We start from the raw sequence: 25530 nt of genomic DNA on the forward strand, positions 1-25530 counted from the left end.
GCTATTTTTTGGTTGCAGCCGTCGTTGTTTGGCGGGCCCGGGCTGGATTCGAACCCGCCACCTTAGGTGTATGTGGCTGGCGCCTTAGCCACTTGAGCCACAGGCGCCGAGCCTTAAAAGGGGTTCTTTTTCCTATTCTTTTGAAAACTTGCTAAGTTTGTACTCACTTTATCAATACCAGTCATAATTTCCTACATTTTACTTATATTCCCTCCTTTCAGATTAAAACAATGGAATGTTTAATCTTCGTGTCCCATCATCATGACTAGTTTCTCCTTTTCTGGATTTTTTTAGTCGTATTTGTCGGGTTTTAGATTTGTTGACCAGTACTATAAGCAGTATTATTCCAGGTGTACATAATGCAGCATGAGCTAAGCATTATGTTATCTAACCTTCCCAAGGTGTTCACAGGAACATTTTGGTAATGGCCAAAAGAAAAGAAAGAAAACAACCCAAATGACCATCATAGTGAACTGGTTAAAAATTGTGTTTATACAGTGGAATACCACTCAGCAAGTTAAAAGATTTAAGTAGTGCTACATTTATTGACACTGAAAGTAAACAAGATATATTATGGAATTTAGAAAATAAGATGCAAAATATTATGTATAATAAAATCTCATTTGTATAAAATAAACTTATATTGACTATGACAGAAATAATTGGAGACAGATAAACCAAACTATTAACAGTGATTATCGCTATAAAGTGGAATTGTGGAGGGCTTTTTGTCACTATGTTATTATGTAATTATTTAAATTTTTTAATAATGAGGATGCATTACTATTCTGATTAGGAAAAAAAATAACAAACAAGGATTATGTCAACGAGAAAAAGGAACTTGGTGAATGGTAGGCCATTACAGGGCATTCAGCCACAGTATTATAAGAATTCTAAACTCCAAGAACTAAGCAATCTGATCAGTATTTCAAATGAGGCAAGGTTCTGCTTAAGCTTGGCATAAGTTTTCCTTATGCTTAAATATATGCTTAATTGCATATATTTATGTCCAATTATAATGCCTATGGGGTACCCCACCTCTACTATACTTCCAGGTAGACATAGTGATTTTCTGAGCTAAAATTCTGGTAAAGAATTCTTTCCTTCCTATATACCAGCAACCTACTGATATGTCTTCTCAGGTCTATTGGGGAAAAAAACTATGCATTTTAACTTCCTAACTACTTGAAAACTCTACCTCAGGAACTTCTAAAAAGATCACTGTCTGCTTTAAAGTCACAAAGTATCTTCCAGGTATTAATATTTGGGTAGAAGATTTTAACACAATGAAAATATGTTAAAGGTAAAAAGCAAAACCATAGACTGATATTTGTACTAATTTGCTTCACTGATAGATGCTTGTCCTGAAGTTCAGCTAACACGGAACCTTGCTCAAATGGTGGAGTAGAACACATAGATCAAAATTCACCTTTGCCACTTGTGTACAATCTTCAGTAGTCTGAGATGTATTGAACTCCATTTGTAAACATTCATTTCCAGCATCGATAAAACTGCCTCCCTCTTTTCTACGAGAGACAGGTGCTGTCTTGTCTTCTGACAATGTGTTCAGAGCTGCTAATAATTCAGCTGGCAATGCGTCATCTTTTGTATTTTCTAGTAAATCTCTATGATACGCTGACAAAGCATTCAAAGGTATTGATATAGAACTTGGAGAATCACTCAATGGGTTCATCAATTCTCTAGGATCAAAATCATTCATTATTTCAAACAATCTTTCCTCTTGGGTGCTTTCCGGTGATGTTATTAACCTTTCTAAGGCAGACACAAAAGTTTCAAGAGAACTTTCTTCATCCTTAGTTTCTTCAGAACTCAAGGTCAATGTGACTTCCTTTCCAGGCTCAGAAAATGTATTTGGTACTGCTAAGATTGTCTCTGGTGTTATTAGTGATTTCTCCTTTGTAGCAACCATATCAGATACTGTAGTAGCAGTACCTGAAAGAAGGCTAGCTTCAGGAGAGTCTCTCTCTTCATTTAGATCCTGTGTATTCCAAACAGAAACTACATCATTACAGCATATACGATAAAGTATTTAAAATGAAAACTTTATAGTTTCATAGTTTATCGTTACTCCCCAAATTTTTATCAACAGTCCTCCTCTTTAATAAATACAACAACAAATGCTCTTTACTACTTTCCTATAACAAATCACTAATTACTGAATACACGGTTAAGTACTGAATAGTGGACCAAGGGTAAAACTGGCTGGACCATAATTACAAGTGGCAAATTGTTCCACTACGTTTAAATTATCTGTGCTAACTAATAAGGCAGAGATGGACGAATAGTTAAATTAATAGATGATCTCAAAACTTCACAGCAAGTAATGGTTATAAAATTTTCCCTTGCAAAAAAAATTCTATGTCATTTTATAAAAAATATTAATGAGGAATAAAATTGGTGTCATTCCATCTTTTTATTCCCCATCTGTGTATGACTAAGTAAATGTGAAACAAAAAAGCCAAAGAGGAGGGAAAAAGAGGAGAAATGAGGGCACAGTTCTGTGATTATAAGCCCTGGCAATAAATTAATGGCTCTGTATTGTGGTTATTTTAAACAAAAAACACAAAACTTAACATTTCTAAATGAATAGTACCTTTCACCAATATCACCTTAATAGGTTATACCTATTCTCACAATGTCTCCAATGCTCAAAATATTGTTAGAATCCCTCTTTTTGAAATTGCTTTCAAAATCAGTTTATAAGCCATTCAAGAAAATAATGTGCTTCAAAGTTACTGATATTTTTTTCAACACTAACAAATTGTTAATTTGATTGGCCTTAAGTAAATGAATAGGTTTCATTGACTTGTTTTTTCCAAAAATCAAATCTACCTTCTTTTTGACAGGACATTCTGTAATTTGTAAGCCTTCTAATATTCTGATCTGATTTGAATCAGAGAAGTTAAAACCATTTTATTCTTCCTCCTGTGTTTTCTACCTGCCACCATTTATCTATTCTCTATATAGCATACAGAACTTAAGAAGATATATTTGCTTATTAGTAATGCTAACTATAATTTTCTCAGAAAGGTAAAAGAATTTGAAAGAAGTTCAAGAACCACATCCTACTCATCAAGTCACAGCTCAAGGCTTTGTTCCCAGTTGAAGTCTTTATATCTACTAAATTCAAGACAGTAGATGTATGTATATTAGGCTCTGTGCTAATGGAATTTAATGTCTAACTGATGATTCAAGGTATAAATGTCTAAGACATTAAACAAAAGACAAATAATGACACAGAACAATTATGAAATCAAATGTATAGCATAAATTAGTATATAGGAAGCAGTCCCACAGAGCCTAGTGTCTTGCAAGAATCAATTTTCTGGGGAGTGGGGAAAGCAGGGAATGATTTTCACAGGTGTTTGAAAAATGCTTGGTTAAACAGGTTACTTCAGCACAGGATTTTTCAAAGCACATGCACTGTAAATCTCTGAGGAGACTTTAGGACACAGTGTTCTCCCAACTTTTTTGTCCAAAAAGTCTTTTTTCTTAGAAGATCTATTAATGTCATAGGGTGCAAGTGGTTAGAAAATACTTATATAGGTTCGGCGCCTGTGGCTCAAGTGGCTAAGGCGCCAGCCACATACACCTACCATGGCGGGTTCAAATCCAGCCCGGGTGGGTGGTGCCTGTGGCTCAAGGAGCAGGGTGCTGGTCCCATATACTGGAGGTGGCAGGTTCATACCCAGCCCCAGCCAAAAAAACCCTGCAATTTAAAATCCAGCCCAGGCCCACCAAAAAAAACAACAATGACGGCTGCAACCAAAAAATAGCTGGGCCTGTGGTCCCAGCTACTTGGGAGGCTGAGGCAACAGACTCACTTGAGCCCAGGAGTTGGAGGTTGCTGTGAGCTGTGATGCCACAGCACTCCACCCAAGGGGACAGCTTGAGGCTTTGTCTCAAAAAAAAAAAAAAAAAAAAAAAAAAAAGAAAAGAAAAGAAAATACTTATATAATCAATGAACAATGAATGCCAGCAAGAGAGCAATTACTTTGATGAAGATCGCTAGAGTCATCCGAAACAGACATACAGAACAGAAGGGACACGAGCCAGATACTAAAGACTGCAGAAGAGTTAAAGGAGGAACACCTGTCTTTGAAGCACAAAGTAGATGCCAAACATCATTACTGCTCAGTCCTCAAAATAACTCTGTGAAATGTATATCATTGTTGGTATTTTATAGATATAAACAAGAATTATCCTTGGCACCTCATCCCATCTGGTTCCATGTTTTATGCCATGATATTGTATACCATAGTTATGGTAGGGCTGGCCTGAGAAGGTCTTTGATTTGGTATCCCTAAGGAGAGTGTCAGTCCACTGTGCACAGCCAGTCTTTAGTCCTCTGTTTCCCCACAGCAACAAACAGAAAGCAAAACCAAAGAGGGCACCTGATATTGATTAGCAACCAGAACATGGAAAAGCACAAAATATTAAAGGAACTAGGGTAACAGACAAATCAACAGAAGAAATTTTGTAATATCATCTCAGGGACTATTTTTATAACAAGTCATATATATATACATATATATATATATTTCTACTATAGATAAAGAGTAAGAGACTTACAATATTGGATAAGAAAACAAATCAATAAATACTATTTTATTAGAGATACGGAAGAAAAATACTGGAAGAATTGACCAAACAAGAACAGATTTCTCTCTACTGAAATGGTTTAGTCATATTCCTAGCTAAGAGAAAGTCTAAACAAGCTTGATACTTTAATTAACATAATTAAAAAAATCTAAATACATGATTTACATAGTTAATCTCTCTTATACAAACCAACCTTTTCTAGGTGTGACAAAACTTCAGGATTTTCAGACTCAGGCCCTGGAAAAGAACAATGTTTTAATTCCAGTTTTATTAAAGGACTAAAACATACCCTATCATCTAGTATTTCATAATCATATAACTTGAACTCCCTCAAATACCAAATGACACATCAAGTACTGCATCAATATTATATAAACATATTAATACAACAGTATTACTATTTGGGGAATGAAATTATAAAATTCCTCCATTTCTTTCTTTTTTTTTTTTGAGACAGAGCCTCAAGCTGTCCCCCTGGGTAGAGTGCCGTGATATCACAGCTCACAGCAACCTCCAACTCCTGGGCTCAGGTGAGTCTCCCGCCTCTGCCTCCCAAGTAGCTGGGACTACAGGCGCCCACCACAGCACCCGGCTATTTTTTGGTTGCAGCCGTCATTGTTTGGCAGCCCAGGCTGGATTCGAACCTGCCACTTTAGGTGTATGTGGCTGGCGCCTTAGCCACTTAAGCCACAGGTGCTGAGCCAATTCCTCCATTTCTTAAAACAAATTTTTCATTGACCCAAACAAACTATAATTATTTAAAGTTGTTTTAACTAAAAATCAATATAACTATTTTGACTGAATTATTCTAAGGTAGTTTTTGTAACTACAAGAGAAAAAATTGTATCTACTTTCTCAGTGTCATTATTCTCCTCTTTTATAGATAAGAACATCAAATGAATTGATGCTGCCCGGAGTTAGGTATGAAAAGAACACCTAGTGTTTGGGGCAAAAGGAATCAGGAGAATACTGTAGAGAATATGGAGGACTGCTGCTTTGCCTCTGTGATTTCAACTTTACCGTCCACTCTAAACCTGCCCCCTCTGAGATGAACTAGCAGAAAGCAATTCACATCAAGTTAGGCTATAGGAAGATCTGGAAAAAAACATACAAATACTTCTCCTTCTCTACTCCTTTTGCCTTCTCACTTTTACCATCAAGATGCAGGTATTCTGACATAGCTGGGACTACAGGCTATGCCACAACACCCAGCTATTTTCAGAAATGGGGTCATTCTAGCTCAGGTTGGTCTCAAACTCCTAAGCTCAGGCAATACACCAGCCTCGGCATCCCAGAGTGCTGGGATTATAGGCGTAAGCCACCTCGCCCAGCCCCAACTTACTATTTTTATTTTTTTTCAACTTACTATTTCTAAAATTTGATATATTAACAAAATATTTTATAGTAATTAGAAGGAATTATTTTTTCTAACTATAAATTTTACTTAAAGAGTTTTTACAAATACAAAAAGAATTCTTCTTGAAGTCTTCTCTATCCTTTAATAAATTATTAAAAGGTTTTGTACATTTTCTACTTACTGCCTGAGAGAGACAAAATGTAGTGGTATATATGAGAAATAATTCTAACGTGCCAAACACAATGAAATGGACGGAAGAGCTAAGTTTGAACTTACACAAACTTTAATTTATACACAAGCATTTTAAGGCCAATACTATTATGTGTGTTTAAGATAGTTTGCTAATTTCTATCTTTATCCAATTTGGTTACAACTACCCTTTGAATTGGGAGAGAGAAGACAGAACTGTTAGAGTCAGCTATAAAAGTTAACAATTGAACAGTTTACTTATATGTGATTTAATCTACATTCTGGGATTATAATATGAGGTTCTTGTTAAAAATGAATAGTCTAAAAGGAGAGAACTGTAGTGAAATACCAAATCTATGGGTCTCTAGTCACAGCAGCTTTAGGGCAGCAGGAAATACCACAAAGCAATAATCCTTGTGCATGTGGCACTTTTAAAGGAAAAGCCCTAAGACATGTGACTCAGAAGTTCAAGGAAGGTGGTGAAACAGTACACAGATATCAATAGCATCACAAGGGAGCAAGGGCTCTCAGAAGGCCAAATGGGCAAGAGGCTGGAGTTATGGGAAATATAAGACATAGTGAACCCCTGTTTTTTATACATACTAGAATTAGATATGAGAAAAATGGAAATAGATCATTTGTGTAACTATCAATGACATCGGTTAGCATGGTCAAAACCCAAGGGAGAAAAAGGAATGCCCAAGGCATGGTATCACCCACAATACCTCTGTCTCAAATTGCTCAAGATATCCTTACAAAAAAGGACTTCAGCTTCTCTGATGACAACTCTATAGGTTTATAAACGATTCTTTTGGTTTATCTACAACTGTATGTTATAAAAGGTACTCAATAAGTTTTCACTAAATTTGGAGGACTTTTTTGGCACTGTCTGAATTTATTAGGCTGTTTGACATTAATCTTTCTTAAAATCATAAAATCTTTTGTATTTGGAGAGAACATCAGTAACTATTTGTACTTGTATTTGTTTAATGGTCAATTTATTAAACTTACATATATAATACATGGAAACTTGAAAATTACTGTTTCTTTAACATTGATTGCAAAATTAAATTCCCTTAAACAATCCAAACTAAAATTTTGACATGGTTAATTTTTTACCACTTTAAGTATCTTATATAAAAGACAAGCACACATAAATACAATAGTTATAAAACTTATTAAACTAATTCTAAAATAACAGTATGTTTGGTATAATTCATTCTTTATTTCTATATTTACTCCTATACTCTCCTTTTCTTTGAGAGAGAGACTCACTATGTCACCCTCAGTAGAGTACTGTAGTGTCACAGCTCACAGCAACCTCAAACTCTTGGGTTTAAGCAATTCTTTTGCCTCAGTCTCCCAAGTATCTGGGACTACAGGCGCCTGCTACAAATGTCCAGCTATTTTTGTTATTGTTGTTGTCATTACTGTTTAGCAGGCCCAGGCTGGGTTTAAACCCACCAGCCCAGGTACATGTGGCTGGCGCCCTAACCACTGAGCTATGGGCGCCAAACCTTTAAGATTAAAGTAATACTTATTTTGACATCTTCCTGGGAATACAGAAATTCTATCAGAGCCAAAAGAAAACAAATAACTTCTTTGACCAACCTAGATGACAGGATCTAGGTTAGTGACGATCTGATTTTTTATTGGAGTATCGGACTATTTCTCTTAAGATGATTCAAACCCAAACAGTGAATTAATTATCCAGCTTTACTATCATAAGGAAACACCTTAAACTTCACGAAGGTTATTCTTCGTAACCTAATGTTTTGCCCCAGAATACTTTAAGTTGTACTTGGTCAGTGTAACAAAAGTTTTTGTCTTGTCATTTATTATATATTAATTTGTTCTGTTAGTGGAAACTTATGCCAGCCATTTATTATATTATTATGATAAGCAGGGCCATCTAAGGCTTTTATTTCCTAAGACACAAGAGAAATAAGGATCTAGTCTCTGCAGCAAAGTCTCCCTAATTTGATATCAGATTAATTTGTTATCTGGGGATGGGTTAGATCCCACTTTTTACATGTCTTTATGGCTCACTACTTATACTTTGTAAGTAGGCCTTCCTTTCCTGGGTACAATTTTTACTTTTTCCAGGATTACTTGACTTACTCATAGTTCTCTATTTTCTTCTTTCTCTACTAATAAGTGAAAAACAAAAATACCCTGGGTTTTGTAAACAGACATATAAAAAAACCCAAAATGCACATATATTTTATAACATCATTAAAACTTTTAAGCATCCTACTATAGATACTTTTTTGTATAAAGATAATGTGTTTTTGTTTTTCTTTTTCTGAAACACAGTCTCAAGCTGTTGCCCTGGATAGAGTGCTGTGGTGTCACAGCTCACAACAACATCAAATTCTTGAGCTTAAGCAATTCTCTTGCCTCAGCTTTCCAAGTAGCTGGGACTACAGGTGCCCAATACAATACCGGGCTATTTTTTGGTTGTAGTTGTCATTGTTGTTTGGCAGCCCGGGCTGGATCCAAATCCACCAGCTCTGGTGTATGTGGCTGGTGTCCTAGCTGCTCAGCTACAGGAGCCAAGCCAGAGATAATGTTTTTTGTTTCGTTTTTTGGGGGTGAAACAGAGTCTCACTATGTTGCCCTCAGTAGAGTGCTATGGAATCACAGCTCACAGCAACCTCAAAGTCTTGGGTTTAAGTGATTCTTCTGCTTCAGCCTCGCAAGCAGCTGGGACTATAGGTGCCTACCACAACACCCGTTATTTTTTGTTTTGTTGCAGTTGTCATTGTTGTTTAGCAGGCCTGGGCCGGGTTCGAACCCATCAGCCTCGGTGTATACAGCTGGCACCATATCCACTGAGCTACGGGCGCCAAGCCTTGAGACAATGTTCTGTACATGCTTAACATTTTTAACATATCAATATTAACTTGTGGTCTTTTCAAACTTATTTCCACAAACTATAAATTATTGGAGGTTTTTCCCTACTTAATTTGGCACAGTTTTTCCAATGGAAACATCACTGAACTAGTCCTTTCTTCTTTCAGCAATGCCCTAGACAACCGTAAAAATATCCTGTCTTGGCTCAGCACCTGTGGCTCAAGCCACTAAGGCAGCAGCCACATATACCTGAGCTGGCAGACTCGAATCCAGCCCAGGCGTGCCAAACAACAATGACGGCTGCAACCAAAAAATGGCCAGGCATTGTGGCCAGTGCCTGTAGTCCTTGCTACTTGGGAGGGAGGCAGAGGCAGGAGAATCGCTTGAGCCCAGGAGTTGGAGGTTGCTGTAAGCTGTGATGCCATAGCACTCTACCCAGGGCAATAGCTTGAGGCTCTGTCTCAAAAAATAAACAAACAAACAAATAAATAAATAAATTCTGTCTTTTCAGCAATGATGGGATGTTCAAACTCATCATGATTATCTTCATACTCCAAGATGGATCAGCTATCCTTTAAGAATCTCTGATTTATTTAGCATTCATATATTCATAACATTCATACATTCATACCTGCTCAACAGATATTTACTAAAGGAATAAAATAATAATACAGACTGAACTCTATGCACTAAAAACACACAGAAGAGCTGGTGATGGGCAAAAGTGGTACTGCCTATCGTCCAGCAACAAATCAAGAGAAGATCAAGATTTTTAAATGTACCTTTTCCAATTTTTTATCATGCCCTTATCTTATAATACAAGATTTTGTTGAACACTATGAATAATTAACTACACTATGACACAACATACATGACATTCACTTTGGATCAGTTACTAAGAGATACCTTGAAGAAAAAGATCCACCCTCTAGTATAGCTGACACCAAGGCAAAACTGGCCTTGTCAAGAAAGCCTTCACAATTAAAAAAAAAAAAAGCCTTCACAATATATATTCCAAATGCTATAAACAGAGGAAACAAACATTGCTTTCAAATTTGAGCCCCCAAATCACATTTGAAGTAGTAGGTACTGACTGTGCCTGAGCTGCTGCTCCCATAGGCAATTCTATGTACCATGGTCCAAGGTCAAGAGTAAAACTGATTTTACATTTAAAAATGTATCGTAAGCATTAGTCCCAGTTATTCAGAAGGCTGAGGCAGGGTAATTGCTTGAGCCCAGGAGTTGAAGGCCAGTCTAAGCAACATAGCAAGACTCTGCCTCTTAAAAAGAAAAAAAAAAAGTATAATAGATCGCCTAGTTGTAAAACAATTCATATCTAACTAAGCCTTCTACTTTTAGGCAAAGATAAATTTTCTTTATATGAGTCTACCCATGAAAACATACCTTTAAAGTTTTGGTGGTTCAGTGTAAATGTTGGATAATATTTTTTAGTCCTAAAAAATGAATGAATTCATTAATTAATTAAAATAAAATTTGAAATGAAAAGAAAAAATAATGTTTCTCAATCAAATACAATTTAAACTATTTTTCATTTTTAAAAGACTTTCCAAACTCTGTTCTCTTCAGATTGTATAAATCTTTTCCCTTTTAAAAGACTTTCCAAATAGGATATATTTTTGCTACATCATCCTAATTATTTTTATAATTATTATAATTCATTAACATTTCAAGTGATTGCAAAAATGAAGATGAGAACTGAAAAATTAATGGATGAATTAAGGAGTGTACACAAGCTAAATTACATTTAAATCTGAAAGCAACTTTGGAAGTGAGTGTTTGCCAAAGAGGGTAGAAGGGTCAGGGAAAAAAAATTATGTTGTCTGACTATTTACATTCTCAAATACACTGAGAATTTGTCATTATAGTTTTAGATGTAAATAAAAGTCATAGGGTACAAGTGAATCTTTCTAAGAGCAGAATATAAACATCTTAACACAATAACTAAAAAAATGACATAAAGGCTATGTTAACCAGTTTGATGAAAGTATTTCAAATTGTATATGAAAACACCACACTGTACACCATGATTGCATTAATGTACACAGCTATCATTTAACAAAAAAATATATATATGTATCAGTCTTAAAGAAGTACGTTTTGGAGGCAATATTGATTAATGTGCTTGATTTTATCTTAATACATTAGGACAGGCAAGCTGTGAGCATTGTTAGTGAGGAAACAGCATTCCATCAATAATCTCTATAGAGTTTATTGACTATTCTTAAAACTGTTTATGTATTAAAAACAGAAGTTATTAATTTGTTACCTGTGTGACTCTATCACAAATCTAAGACACAGTCTAAAATTTCTTTGCAACAAATAAATTTCTTGAACAATGTCATAAAAAAATAAATAAATAAAAGTCATTAGGGTGGCGCCTATGGTTCAGAGTAGGGCGCCGGCCCCACATACAGGAGGTGGCAGGTTCAAACCCAGCCCCAGCCAAAAACTGCAAAAAAAAATAATAATAATAATAAAAGTCATTAACTGGAAGTATCTCACACATTACTTGTCTTAGTTATTTTTGACAATAGGCAAAGAAAAGGTAAGAAATACTGACGAGAAGACATTGAATGCAAAATAAGGGCTATGACTAATCTGCAATTTTGATCATCTGCCCTTTGATAATTAAAAGTTGATTGAAGAAAAGCAATCAGCTATTTTTCCCTTAGCCTAATTCAGTGCACAAATGCAATCAAGATATCTTCCTTTAAAAAAAAAAAGCTCTTGTTTTAGCTGTTTTAAGAGCAGTTTTTATGCACCAGGCATAGCTACTTGAATCCTAAGCAAAAATAAATTGAGCATTCTCTCCTGTGCAAAAAGAAATCAATATGTGCTGTCTTAAAAATGGACATGAAACTACTTGTATAGAATAACAATTTATATAAGGCAAATAGAGATGAATGTTGATTTTTTTCCTCAAATGTGATTCTTCAGAAAGAACAAACTGACTGAAAACAAAATAAAATCATACTTTGAGTTAAGAGGATATTTTCCCTGATTGCAAAAGACCTAAGTCTAAAAATACAGTAGATTTCCATCTGAATTATTACAAATAGTGATTTACATTAGGCAATGAAAGGTGTAAGCAGCAGTGCCCAGAGACAAGACTGCAGCGGAGAGATGCAAACCAGGTTTATTGAAAGGGGAGGTTAACCCACCTGGGCAGTGCAGAGGTGGCATCTGACCTGGGGTCAGTTAGCGACTCCTTTTATAAGGGGATGTGAGGGATAGACAAATTTCATAGCTTTCTGGGAAGGCTTTGGTGAGTTAGGGTTCTTTGGTATGAACTTCAGGGGTAGAGCTAACTAGGTCCTTTGTGTCTTTTTCTTAGAAGGAGAGGAGGAGGAAGGGAAACAGTTTGTGTGTGGCTGCATTAGGCCCCCCAACATTCCCAACTGGTGATGGGAATGATGATCTATCTTCCAAAATTGCTTCTGGCTAAAAAGGGTCATCGTTGTCCTCAGTGGGATGAGCTGGGTATTGGCAGGACTGTGTCGGTTTGGGATACATTGGGGAGGGTCTGGGAGTGGTAGAAATTGGGTGGCAACTGTGGCTGACATCTTTTTTACCCTGGCCTGAATAAATGAGAACAAGAATTGGATGACCTAAAGGGCAATGGTCAATAACAGGAGTATTACAGTGAGGGGGCCCAAGAGGAGTAAGATCCAGTGTTCTCATGGGCTATTGAACCAGGGTTCCTCATTTTGAGATCACAGGAGGGTAGCTTTGTTAATTTACTTACCTGTGTTGGAGAGTAAATTACTTAAAGCCATCCTTGTGTGATGAAGTTGATCCCATTTTCAAATCAGATATGTCAGTCAATTGAAAGCCATTCCCATGAGTCCATGGGTACAGAGGATATTGATTTAGGGGACCATCAGTTCTAGAGGTGAATGCAATCTCCTGTTTTGAGATTATACTCCCCCTTCTAGTGCCTTTCTCATTTGTTGAGAGGACACAGTTCTGAGGTTCTAGCAAAAGATGGCTCTAGGGCATTTTATTTTAGGGACACAGAGTTGTAGTAGGGACAGGGCTCTGTTCTGTAGAAGGGTGTGGCCTTTTAAGTAACTAACTCTAGAGAAGAATTAAAGTGGTAGCTACTAATAAAAAAACCTTACTGATTTCAGAGCTGCTGTCAGTCCCATTCCTCTTTCTCCATCCTATCACCACCCAAAGCCAGCAGCTAGAGGGAAGCTGGCAGTGGCGGGCAAAGAGAAGCCAGCTGGGCAGAGAGAAGCTGGGTGAAGGGGGTGGGGGAGGCAAGGCAGTTGCCAGGTCTGTGAGCTCACCCAGCCCTGCCCCGTCCCAGCTCACATGCCCTTACCCATGTCAGCTGCAGCCTGGGGAGTGCATATGGCCTCCTGCCCCCTCTGCTGCCAGGTCTGCAGCCCCCTGGTTCCAAATCTTGCACCCATAGCCTTGCCTGCACTGGAGGGAAGGGCTTGTGGCTATTGGGCGGGGGAGGAAGCTGTGAGATGTCTGCAATGGAGAGAGCATGAAAGGACTGGTGGGGTGGAGGAGGAGGAGGGCCTTGAAGCTTCAGGGTGGGTTAGGAGGTAGAGGAGGGTAGGAATTGGAAGAATCCCTGGAGGAAGGAAGATAGAAAAAAAGATAATGGAAGATAGAGGGGAAGATGTTCCAGCAATGACTTGTATAGGGAGGGGTAAGAGCAGAGGGAGAGGAAAGGCCTGAAGACAGGGGATTTTCTTCTATGTGCTATTTTGGGGGGGGGGGGGGGGATTAAGTTCTTTAAGACATTAAAAGTAAAGGTCCCATTTTCTAATTTGCACTGAGCTCAAAGGAGACAGCCCTGGGGTGTCTCTGTTGAGGGGGATAGAAGTGTCAGCTCCTATATCTCAGATTTCTCTCCCCTACCTGGGGAGAAAAGAAAGTGTCTCTTGTTTTCCAAGACCCAGAGCATGGCGGAGCAAAAAAAGGAAAGCCTGAGAAAAGTCAGGCATCTCCAATTTTTTTCTCAGAAAATTTGAAGTCCCTGGGACTTTAGAAGCCTAAATGAGGGTTCTATGCTGGGCCTGAAGTGAAAAATGAAATAATTTGAGGGTCCCAGGACCCAGAAGAGAGCACAGAGCTGAAATACAACACTCTAGTTAGGAGCGAATGAATGATTGAAGCAGCAGCTAGAAGCCTAAACTAGGGTCTAGCACTGAGCCTGAAGTGAAAAATCAAACGATTTTAGATTCCTGGGACTCAAGAAGAAAGCACCGTGCTAAAAAACCACCCTCTAGTTAGACATGAACAACGAATGAAGGAAGAAGCAGAGAAGGAGGCATGAGGACATAAAGGTATGGAGCAAGCCAGAGAACGAGTAAAAGGAGATTCTATTTAAAGGTATTTAGCTCACCCTTAAGTGGCAGTTGAGGCAAAATTCTCTGGGATTCTCTAACAGGTCAGCAGAGTTGGGTTTGGGTACAATCAGGCTAGGATCTGAGAAAACTAGGGTGACTAGGCAGGCTGACAGCTAGCCTCCAATCAGTTGCCAGTCCCAGGTTTTCAGCACCCTTTGAAAGGTGTGCAGTGGTGCTGAGAGAAGACTGGAGAGGACAGGTTCAGACCAGGTAGGTATACTTGAAAGGGAGTGTAAACTGCCTGGGCAGTACAAAGGTGGTGTCTGCACCCAGGGTCAGTTAGAGACTCCTTTTATATGGGGCTATAGGGAGCGAGCAAATTCCACAGCTTTCCCAGAAGGCTTTGGTGAATTAGGGTTCTTTGGTATGAACTTCAGGGGTGGGGCTAACTATGTCCTTTGTATTTTTGTCTTAGGAGGAGAGGAAGGGGAGGGGAGGGGGACAAGTTGGAGAAGGAGGATCAGGAGAAATCCTCCTTCATGCTATGCTTTAAATTTGTCTTTTAAATAATATTATAGAGAATCAGCTTACCTTAATCTGATTCAATAACTCTTATAAAATTAAACATCTAGAACATTGATTTTCAACTGGTATGCTATGAAAATTTCTAAAGATCATTAACTAAATTATTTTCGAAAGAAGTTCAAAACACAGTAAGTATATTCTTTAGTTTATTCTTTTTTTTTTTTTTGATGAACATAATTTAAGTGTGCTACAGAAGTTTTAACTATAGGTTCAAGTGTGCCATGAAATAAAAAGGTTAAGAAACACTGATATAGAATGTTTGTAAAATAATGTTTATGCTGCTAAAGAGACAATTATTCAAAAATATACATAATTCCAAATCTCCTAAAAAATGAATATTCATCTTAGATGTGCAAAATGGCCCAAAAAACCGCACCAATATAAGGAAGCCAAAAATTACTATACTTACTGTAACAGAGATTCATCTTGTTCTGAATCATCTTGAGGTTGCTAGGAAGAAAAACAGTTTTTTCTAACTGGTAAGTATTAATCCAATGCAACAAGCAAAAAAATTAACATTTAAGATAACTATGGTGTTATTCTTTCTTCACCTCTTCTTTAAAATTGTGGTAAAATACACATAAAATTTACTTTTATTCATTTTTAAATGTACAATTCTGTCGTACTAAGTATATTCACAATGATGAATTCACATCCAGAATTATTTCATTTTCCCAAAGTGAAACTCTATGCCAATTAAACACGAATTCCTCATTCCCCTCTTTCTCACCCACAGCAGCCATCATTTCACTTCCTGTCTCTTACTGACTACTATGGAAACATCACATAAGAATAATCAGACAATATTTATCATGTTGTGACCGTGTATCTGTATTTCCTTCCTTGTAAGGCTGTATAGTATTCCATTGTATATACCTATCAATACCACATTTTGTTTACCCATTCATCTGCCAATGGACTTTGGCACTGCTTCCACCTTTTTTGGCTATTGGGAACAATGCTGCTAGGAACATGAGTGTACCAAGATCTCTTCAAGGCCATGCTTTCACTTCTTTTGGGTATACATTTGGAAGTGTAATTACTAGATCATATGGTAATAATTTTTTAAGGAATCATTTCATTTTCCACTGCAGCTGTACTATTTTACATTCCTAATTGCAATGCACTTTCTCCGCATCCTTGCCAACGTTTGTTATTTTGTTTTTTCTTTTTTTTAGTATTTTATTAGTATTTTTTACTAATAATCATCCTGTTAAGTATAAAGTGATATGTCATTGTGATTTTGATTTGCATTTCGCTAATGATTAGTGACAGTGATCATCTTTTCATATGCTCATTGGCCATTTGTCTCTCTCCTTTAGTGAGAAGTTTATTCAAGTCCTTTGCACATTTTTAAATTCAGTTTTTTGTTTGTTTTTTTTTTGCAGGTGAGTTGTAAGAATTCTTTATATATTCTGGATTATCAACTCATTTGATATTATTTTCTAGCCATTCCAAGAGTTGCTTTTCCACTGTGTTGATACTGCCTTTTGATGTTCAAAAATTTTAATTTTCATGAAATCTAACTTATGTATTTTTTTGTTGTTGTCTGTGCTTTTTGTGTTATATCTAAGAAATCATTGCTAAATCATTGCCAAGATATGTTATGATATTTTTCCCTTTTGTTTTCTTCTACGAGTTTTATAGTCTTGGCCTTATGTCTTTGTATAACTAATTTCTATAAAAAAATTTGTGAAACTTAAGTGAAGAGAAGGGGATGTGTTCCTTTTTTATTCCTAAGTTTTTTTTTTCCTTTTCATTCATCTGCAATGATTCTGAGCAGCCATTTTTGTCAGGTTCTAATTTAATATTTCCCAAGAACCAGAAATTATATGACATCTCTATTAGTGTTAAATTCTAAACAGCTTTGGTCTAATTTTCAATCATACCAGAAAATCTGAAGTTGTTGTTGACAGTATGGTTGATCTTATAGAAAAAAAGTCTATTAATTCATAGTTTTTTAGTAAGGGCTAAAATCAGTCATGAGTTTTCTTTCTGCTCTTTCTCTCTCTAGCTGGCAGATACCCTATGAAGCTCTATTTTCACAGCATCTGAAAAGAGTTAGACAGACAGAAAGGAAATGTAAATCTTTCTTTTACATTTACCAGCTCACTGCCTTTTAGAATCTCTTTATAGCTTCAAGGAGTACCAGGATGAACAATTAGAGTGCAAGTTTCAGGCCTTAGCCTTATCTTGAGGACAAAATCACCACCAGGATCAAAACCACCTGTGATAAGTCTAGCTCAACAGCAAGGCGCTCCTTATCATCCAGCCACCACGAAGATAAAGGAGTTATCTTTATCACAGTTTCACAGTACTTTATTAATTTTACTACAATCACTATTTTTCTTACTCTTTGTCCTATAACTACAACAGGCCTCTTGGCCTCACTGCTGGAATTTCTCTTCTCTTTCTTTGGGATGCCATGCCATCTCCCTGCTCTCTTTTTCCTTCTCTCTCCTCACTCTCCTTCACTCTCTCACTCCCTTTCTAAGAAGATAAAATAAATTTTACATTTTTATATCTGAATCTTTGTATGAAGAAATCTTTCCTAAATCTGCATGCAGTAGCTCTCCACCCTAACGGTTGTGTTCCTTAAGTGATTAAGGCAAAGATCTCAATGAATGGAGGTTTATTAAGCCAAAGTTTGAGGACACACCTTGGAAAAGCACAAGCCACACATGTATCTGTGTCTTTTTTTTCCAAAGAGGGATTTGGGACCTTAGTATTTAAAGGGAAAGGGCATTAAAAAAAAAAAAAGGAGAAGAGGGGTGATTAATGAAGCAAATGGTTACATTCTTGTGAGGTCCAGGAAATCTACATTTTACATAAAGTGAATGTTTGAAGAGAAAAAGGGAGAAAAAGAATCAATTATGACAGCAAAGAATTTTCTTATGAGTGATATGTGGGGATGATACAGGGTTCCCACCATTCAGAACTGGACAAGAGCCCCTGTTTTCTAGGCCTAAGCAAACAGACTTTTTCTCTCCAAAATGCACTCTCTGAATACAAGCAAGAAGTGAAAAAAGCATTTTTTCTAGTATTATATGTAAGCTGGGCCTTTTCTACAGTGGACTCCTTGTCATTTTGCCCAGAACTGGAAGGACTACATTCATTTGTTAATACACTCATTCATTTGCTAATCAACATTGAAGTCTGCCAAATCCTGGCCAAATATAATTCTCAAGATCTCTCTATTTACAAAACAGTATATAACCCCTTGACAAAAGACCCACATGGGACTTCCCACTTGGATCTTCCCTACTCTCCCAGAGCCTCTGGTACCTTTCATTTCTTCTATTCCTATCTATCTAATAAAGCCTATCTTATCACTGATCTTTGTGGTCTGTGGATTCGTTTTTTGAATCTCTGAGACCAAGGATCTACTGTAGAAAGAAACTGCATCAACAGGGGCAGTCCTTCATAGACACCTATGGCCTTTTACCTTTTCAGAGGAGATATGACTAATGCATAATGTTATTCACAGCTATTCATTTAGAAGGAGGTTTTGCATGCCCTCCTTTTTTTGTATAAGCAGTTGAGAGTTAGGAGTCTTGAGATTTTTATTATCCTTTCCATTTTCTAAAAAGATAAAATGCTTCCACTTTAAAATTTCTTTTTGTTTTTTTTTTTAGAGACAGAGTCTCACTTTATTGCCCTTGGTAGAGTGCATGGCATTACAGCTCACAGTAACCTCCAGCTCTTGGGCTTAGGTGATTCTCTTGCCTCAGCCTCCTGAGTAGCTGGGACTGTAGATGCCCGGCCACAACACCTGGCTATTTTTTTTTTTTAATTGTGGTTTGGCCAGGGCCGAGTTTGAACCTGCCACCCTCGGTATATGGGGCCAGCACCCTACTCACTGAGCCACAGGCACCGCCTCACTTTAAAATTTCATAGACTACTCGCTTTCATCACTTTAAAAGGAATCCTTACCTCAAATATGTTGTTAACATCAAAGATCTTTAGGAAAAAAACCTCTCTTTGGGAGGCCTCTGTTTCTATGATCAATAATAAAGCTTTCTGAAAATAAGCCATTAGCCTAAATTTTCAAGCATTTTATTGTTCACTAATACAGTCATATAACAAAATAAAAATAATAATAATAAATCACTCTAAGAACTTTATCTTCTCCAATTAATGGTCACTGCTATTTGTTGATAATACTTGGCTACATATGTAAGGTTATATTGGCTCCACATGTATACAAAGCTCAGAGGCCCAGAGAAAAAGAATTTCAAGAGATAAACCTAGAGAGAGTTTAATGCTTATACACTTACTACATATTTCTGTATCTCCACAAAGCAATTCTTTCAAATACCTATAATATTCACTTCATTTACCTTACTTACTAAAGAATAGTAATATTCCTACTGAGGGCGAATTATTCACTTCACCCTAACAATATAAAGTAAATGGAAAAGATAAGAAAGTAAGTAAGAGGGAAGGTTGCTCCTGACACTTAATTTTATTTCCTCCTCTTACAAACTACAACCCAAGAGCTAAAGTGACTGAACACAGTAGGGGCTGGAATTGTTCATTTGTTAATTAACAATATGCAAGGACACACTTCAGTAAATTATTTCATAAGGGACACAAATTACTTTCTATCTTTTTGATACATATAACTGCATTTTTCTCCTGACCTTATCCCCCAACATTTTGACCCGGCATTAAAATGTAGAGTTTTCCTATTGTTTCATTTTCTGAAAGTAATGAAAGTAAGAGAGGTTAATATTGTTAGGATCTGGAAGAGGAGCAAATCTATTAACATATTCTGAACCAAAAACAATCTTCTGCTATGTAAGATCACTCTCTTTCACTGAGTCACAGATTACTGAGAGTAGAGTGGAAGGATTCTGGCCAAGCAAATCAGCTCAACCAACCCTAGATATCCAGGACACATAGGATGTCTCACACAAACTATTTCACATTCAGTAGAACAGAACACCCATTACTGGCATTCAATAAATAAAATATAAACAGTTAATTAAAATATATTTTGTATGTTGTATGATTATATACTACATTCTTACATAATATAGTAATATACTATAAGAATATAGTATATAATATTGATCAACTGCTAAGAATTATATTTTATATGTTGTATGATTATATACTACATTCTTACATAATATAGTAATATACTATAATAAGAATATAGTATATAATATTGATCAAGTGCTAAGAATATGTGCTTAAAATATCTTTCTCTCAGATTGAAGTACTCAAATTTAGGGATTTTTTTTTTTCTTTTTTTTTTTTTGAGACAGGGTCTCCCTTTGTTGCCCAGGCTGGAGTGAAGTGGCACAATCACAGTTCATCTCAACCTTAAACCCTTGAGTTCAAGCAATCCTCCTGCCCCAGCCTCTGAGGAGCAAGGATACAGGTACATGTTGCCATGCCTGGCTATTTTTTTTTTTTTTTTTGAGACAGTCTCAAAGTGCTGTAGCATCATAGCTCACAGCAACCTCAAACTCTTGGGTTTAAGTGATTCTCTTGTCTCAACCTCCCAAGTAGCTGGGACTACAGGCACCGGCCACAACGCCCACCCGGCTATTTTTTTGTTGCAGTAGTCACTGTTGTTTAGCTAGCCCAGGCTGGGTTCGAACCTGCCAGCCTGGGTCTACGTGGCCAATGCCATACCACTGCGCCACAGGCGCCAAGCTAATTTTTCTGTTTTTTGTAGATACTGTGTCTTACTATGTTGCTCAGGCAGCCTACTTCTGGGCTCAAGTAGTCCGCTAGCCTCAGCACCCCCAAAGTGCTGGAATTACAGGCATGAGCCACTATACCTGGCCTAGTTAGCTAACTTATTTGTGCCAAGGTGGTACTGAATCATCCTTTACTTTTCCCCATGATATCTGCATTAAAAAGAAATGAATAAATAAAAATTCTTAGGATATGTAAACACACATATATCCTCACACACAAGAAAACAGAAGGGTCTTTTTAGTGGCCTATATATCAAATTACACCATACAAACAAGTATCTTCTTCACAAGTCTAAAATAATCTCTGACATGAAATGAAGATGAAAATTGTAATGATTTTACCCTATTTTAACTTCTGTTCTTCTCACTTCTACATCTATACCAGAAAGAGAAATATATTACATAAAAGTTATAAGAGAGGAAAACAAGAAATGCAGTTGACTCTTGAACACAGGTTTGAACCACGCAGGTTCACTTAAGATACAGATTTTCTTCCACTTCTGTCACCCCTGAGAAAGCAAAGCCAACCCCTACTCTTTCCTCCTCTGCCTATTCAATGTGAAGATGATGAGGATGAAAAGCTTCATGATAATCCACTTTCATTTAATGAATAGCAAGTATATTAATTTTTCTTCCTTATGATGTTCTTAATAACACTTTCTTTTCGCTATCTTACTTTAAGAATATAGTATATAATACACATAACATACAAAATATGTCTTAATTAACTGTTTATATTTTCAGTAAGGCTTCCAGTCAATAGTAGGCTATTAGCAGTTAAGTGCCCTGTGCCCCTAACCTTCAAATTGCTCAAGGGTCAACTGTATTTTAAATCTTCCTAAAACAACTGGCTTTCATCAAAGTTGCAGCAAAGAAAATAGCATAACTGGTTGAAAGAGGTAAAAACCTCTCAATAAATAATAAGGGAAGAGGAAACAAGCAAAATAATAGAAAGAATTATCATTAGTAATCTGCTACTCTAAGACACAGCATTTCCAATTTTTAATAAGCACATATTCAGTCAACATGTTACACACCTGTAATATTGTATCCTCACTAAGAACACACATCATTTTATTTTTACTCATTTGGTCTTGCAGATCCTTTCTGCATTTGAAATCAAGTTGAATCTCGGGAGAAGATACACCTAGAATAAAATATAATCATAAATCATTATTCTGCTTTGACAAATGACCCAAGGATTTTACAGATACGGCAGATTTTTATTAAAAATCATATTGAGCTTGGTGCCTGTGGCTCAAGTGGCTAAGGCGCCAGCCACATACACCCAAGGTGGTGTGTTCGAATCCAGCCTGGGTCTGCCAAACAACAATGACGGCTGCAACCAAAAAATAGCCAGGCACTGTGGTGGGTGCCTGTGGTCCCAGCTACTTGAGAGGCTGAGGCAGGAGACTTGCTTGAGCCCAGGAGTTGGAGGTTGCTGTGAGCTGAAATGCCATGGCACTCTACTAGGGGGATAGCTTGAGGCTCCTGTCTCAAAAAAAAAAAATATCATCTTGCATATCATAATTTCTTAACTACCACTTTTATGTGTCAATGTTTTCAAATCAATTAAGAGGTAACATTATACTAAACAAAACAATACTTGACATTTCTTTTTCTCAGAATGAATGAAGGCAAAGAATATATATAGAAAATAATACAGATTTAAGCACCACTAATACTTTTTCTTTTTAAGAGATATTGTCATCTTCGGTAGAGTGCGTGCTATCACAGCTCACAGCAACCTCCAGCTCTTGGGCTTAGGTGATTCTCTTGCCTCAGCCTCCTGAGTAGTTGGGACTACAGGTGCCCGCCACAATGCCCAGCTATTATTTTGTTGCAGTTTGGCCAGGGCTGGGTTCAAACCTAACACCCTTGGTATATGGGGCTGGTGCCCCACTCACTGAGCCACAGGCGCCACCCAATACTTTCTGGCTTTAACAGTTCAGGTCACTTTTTAAAACACAGCAACACTAGTATATAATTTCCAAAATGCCAGAGTTTTGTTTTCAAAATGATAAATTGAGGCCTTAACTTTCCTTCCCTTCCAAGTTCCTAGAAAAATATCCAAATAAATTATTAGGTTTGGGGTTTTTCTTTCTAATCTAAAGTAGCAATGTGGAAAAAAGGAAATAGGGCCCCTACAAAGCAAAGGATGGGATTAAAGAAAAAACAAACAGTAGTAAACACCTTGTTATGAACTGAATATTTGTTCCCCCCTCAAATTCATACAGTGAAGCCCTAACCTCCAATGTGATGACAGGAGGTAGGACCTTTGACCTCGTTTATAGAAGGTCTTGAGGGTGGAACCCTAATAATTGCTCATGTGATTCACATCTTTATGAAAAGAGAGGGAAAAAACTAGCTTTCTCTCCAAGCACAAAGAAAAGGTCATGTGAACACACTGCAATATAGCAGCCATCTGCAATCTGAGGGCTCTCACCAAGAACTAAATATGCCACCAACTTGATCCTGGACTTCCCAGCCCCTAGAAGTATAATAAATGTCTGCAGTTTAAGCCACCCAGTTATAGAATTCAGTTATAGGCTCTGCGTCCATAGCTCAGTGGCCAGGGTGCTGGCCATATACACCAGGGCTGGCAGGTTCAAACTCAGCCCATGCCTGCTAAACAACGACAACTACAAGAAAGGTGTTGTGGCAGGTGCCTGTAGTCGCAGCTACTTGGTAGGCTAAGGCAAGAGAATCACTTAAGTCCAAAAGAGTTTGAGGTTGCTGTGAGCTATGACACCACAGCACTCTACAGAGGGCAACACATGAGACTGTGTCTCAAAAATAATAATAATTTTATTAGAGTACCCCAAGCTAAAAAAGACACAGCTTGTCATTCAACACAGGAAAAGGAACAGGCTCCCTCAGAAGTACCCATGGATTTCTTCCCTCACAATTCCAAAAACCACCCAGGAGCTCGAAGCAAATCCCACCAACACAAGTTGGAGAAGGGCACAGTGGTTAAACTCCCATACTGCAACTTGCTATGGGAGGATGATTGAAGATAAGGATGACTGCACTAACCAGCTACTCTATGTGGGAGGACATTTTTCCTACCAGATATGTAAATGTGCTAAAAGCCAAGGATGATAAAATAATGCAGTGATGAAACAGAAATAGTCCAAATAGATCAACGAAACAAAAAGTATGAAACAGACCAATAAATATCTGGTAATTTAATATATGACAACAATGGCATTACTAAATAGTGGCAACAAGAAGGATAATCCAATAAATAATACTGGGACAACCGGTTAGCAATTTGAAAAAATTAAGTTAGATTCCTTCTTTTCCCATATGCCAAAATATCCCAAACAGATTAAAAATACAAATGTAGATGGCTGGTGAAGTGCCTTGGCCCTATAATCCCAGCACTATGGGAGGCCGAGGCAGGTGGATTGCCTGAGCTTACAAGTTTGAGATCAGTCTGAACTACAGTGAGACCCTGTCTCTAAAAAATAGCCAGTCATTGTGATGGGTGCCTGTAGTCCCAGCTACTTGGGAGGCTGAGGCAAGAGGATTGCTTAAGCCCAAAAGTTTGAGGCTGCTGTGAGCTAAGACACCACAGCACTCTACCAAGAGTGACCAAGTGAGATTCTGTCTCAGAGAAAAAAAGAAACATATATATATGTATAACGTATATATATATTATATATATATGTAAAATCTACAAATATAATAAAAGGAAATAAAGAGAAGGGAATGTATGTTTATGGTTTTGAGGCAGGTAAAGTATTTCTAATTTTGACAAAAAACTTAAAATACTAAAAATGTAAAAGTCCTTCACTACAAAATATATCATGAATAACATTAAATAATAACTAAGAAGCTCGGAAAAATTATTTATATATGCATGACAAATGTTTCCTGTCTTTAATATATAAAATGCTGGCCAGGTGCAGTGGCTCAATCCTCTAATCCTAGCCCTCTGGGAGGCTGAGGTGGGTGGATTGCTTGAACTCAGCCGTTCAAGACCAGCCTGAGCAAAAGCGAGACCCTATCTCTACTAAAAGTAGAAAAACTAGGCAGGTATAGCAACACACACCTGCCTTTGTGCATATATATATTTGTGTGTATGTGTATGCACACACACACGTATATAATGCTCTTATAAAACAATGAGATAAAAATACATTAGAACCTCCTTATATTGCCACCTCTTTAAATTGATCATAGACATACACCAATCTACTCAATGGAAGACTGCCTTCTATATGTTGACCACCTCTGTAAATTTTTTTTTTGAGACAGTCTCAAGCTGTCACCCTAGGTAGAGTGCTGTGCCATCACAGCTCACAGCAACCTCAAATTCTTGGGCTTATGTGATTTTCTTGCCTCAGCCTCCCAAGTAGTTGGGACTACAGGTGCTCACCAAAATGCCTGGCTATTTTTTGGTTGTAGTTGTCATTGCTGTTTGGGGGACCCAGGATGGATTTGAACCTGCCAGCTCTGAGCTACAGGCACCAAGCCATGTAAACTGTATCTTAACCACGTGGACTTTGAAACACAATATTAATTTATCCTCTATAACTCAACCAGTTGTGTCCATACCACACCAGTTGGTGAGTTTTGCCTTTTAGTTGTATTATTTTTCCTTTAGTATAAGTTCTTTTTTCATGTTTAATTATTACCACACATTGGATTAGACTTAATGGTCATATTGTTTGTTGCATGTTGCAGAACACAGACACATAAAGGACTGGTCTGCCTTGTAGGTACATCCTACAATTTACTGAAAAATTCTGCAGTTAATCAAGACATAATGGTCCAAAGGAAAGAACATAAAGAGCTGGCATTGGCTTGGCGCCTGTGGCTCTAGTGGCTAAGGCTCCAGCCACATACCCCTAAGGTGGCGGGTTCAAAT

The 25530-nt window shown here is 37.3% G+C and overlaps 1 protein-coding gene across 1 annotated transcript in view; it reads right to left on the minus strand.

Moving 5' to 3' along the window:
* The window catches only part of ANKRD31 (ankyrin repeat domain 31), a 178688-nt gene that overhangs the window by 139576 nt on the left and 13582 nt on the right, over positions 1–25530 (minus strand). Inside the window, exons 3-7 of the mRNA XM_012802743.1 lie at positions 21692–21801; positions 15350–15390; positions 13374–13477; positions 4817–4860; positions 1430–1999 (exon numbers count right to left, since the gene is read on the minus strand). Coding sequence (XP_012658197.1) covers positions 1430–1999; positions 4817–4860; positions 13374–13477; positions 15350–15390; positions 21692–21801 — 869 coding nt within the window. The remainder of the gene's footprint in view (positions 1–1429; positions 2000–4816; positions 4861–13373; positions 13478–15349; positions 15391–21691; positions 21802–25530) is intronic.

This window comes from Otolemur garnettii, unplaced genomic scaffold (genome assembly GCF_000181295.1).
Source record: "Otolemur garnettii isolate 467f Iridium unplaced genomic scaffold, OtoGar3 scaffold00017, whole genome shotgun sequence".
Lineage (NCBI taxonomy): Eukaryota > Metazoa > Chordata > Mammalia > Primates > Galagidae > Otolemur > Otolemur garnettii.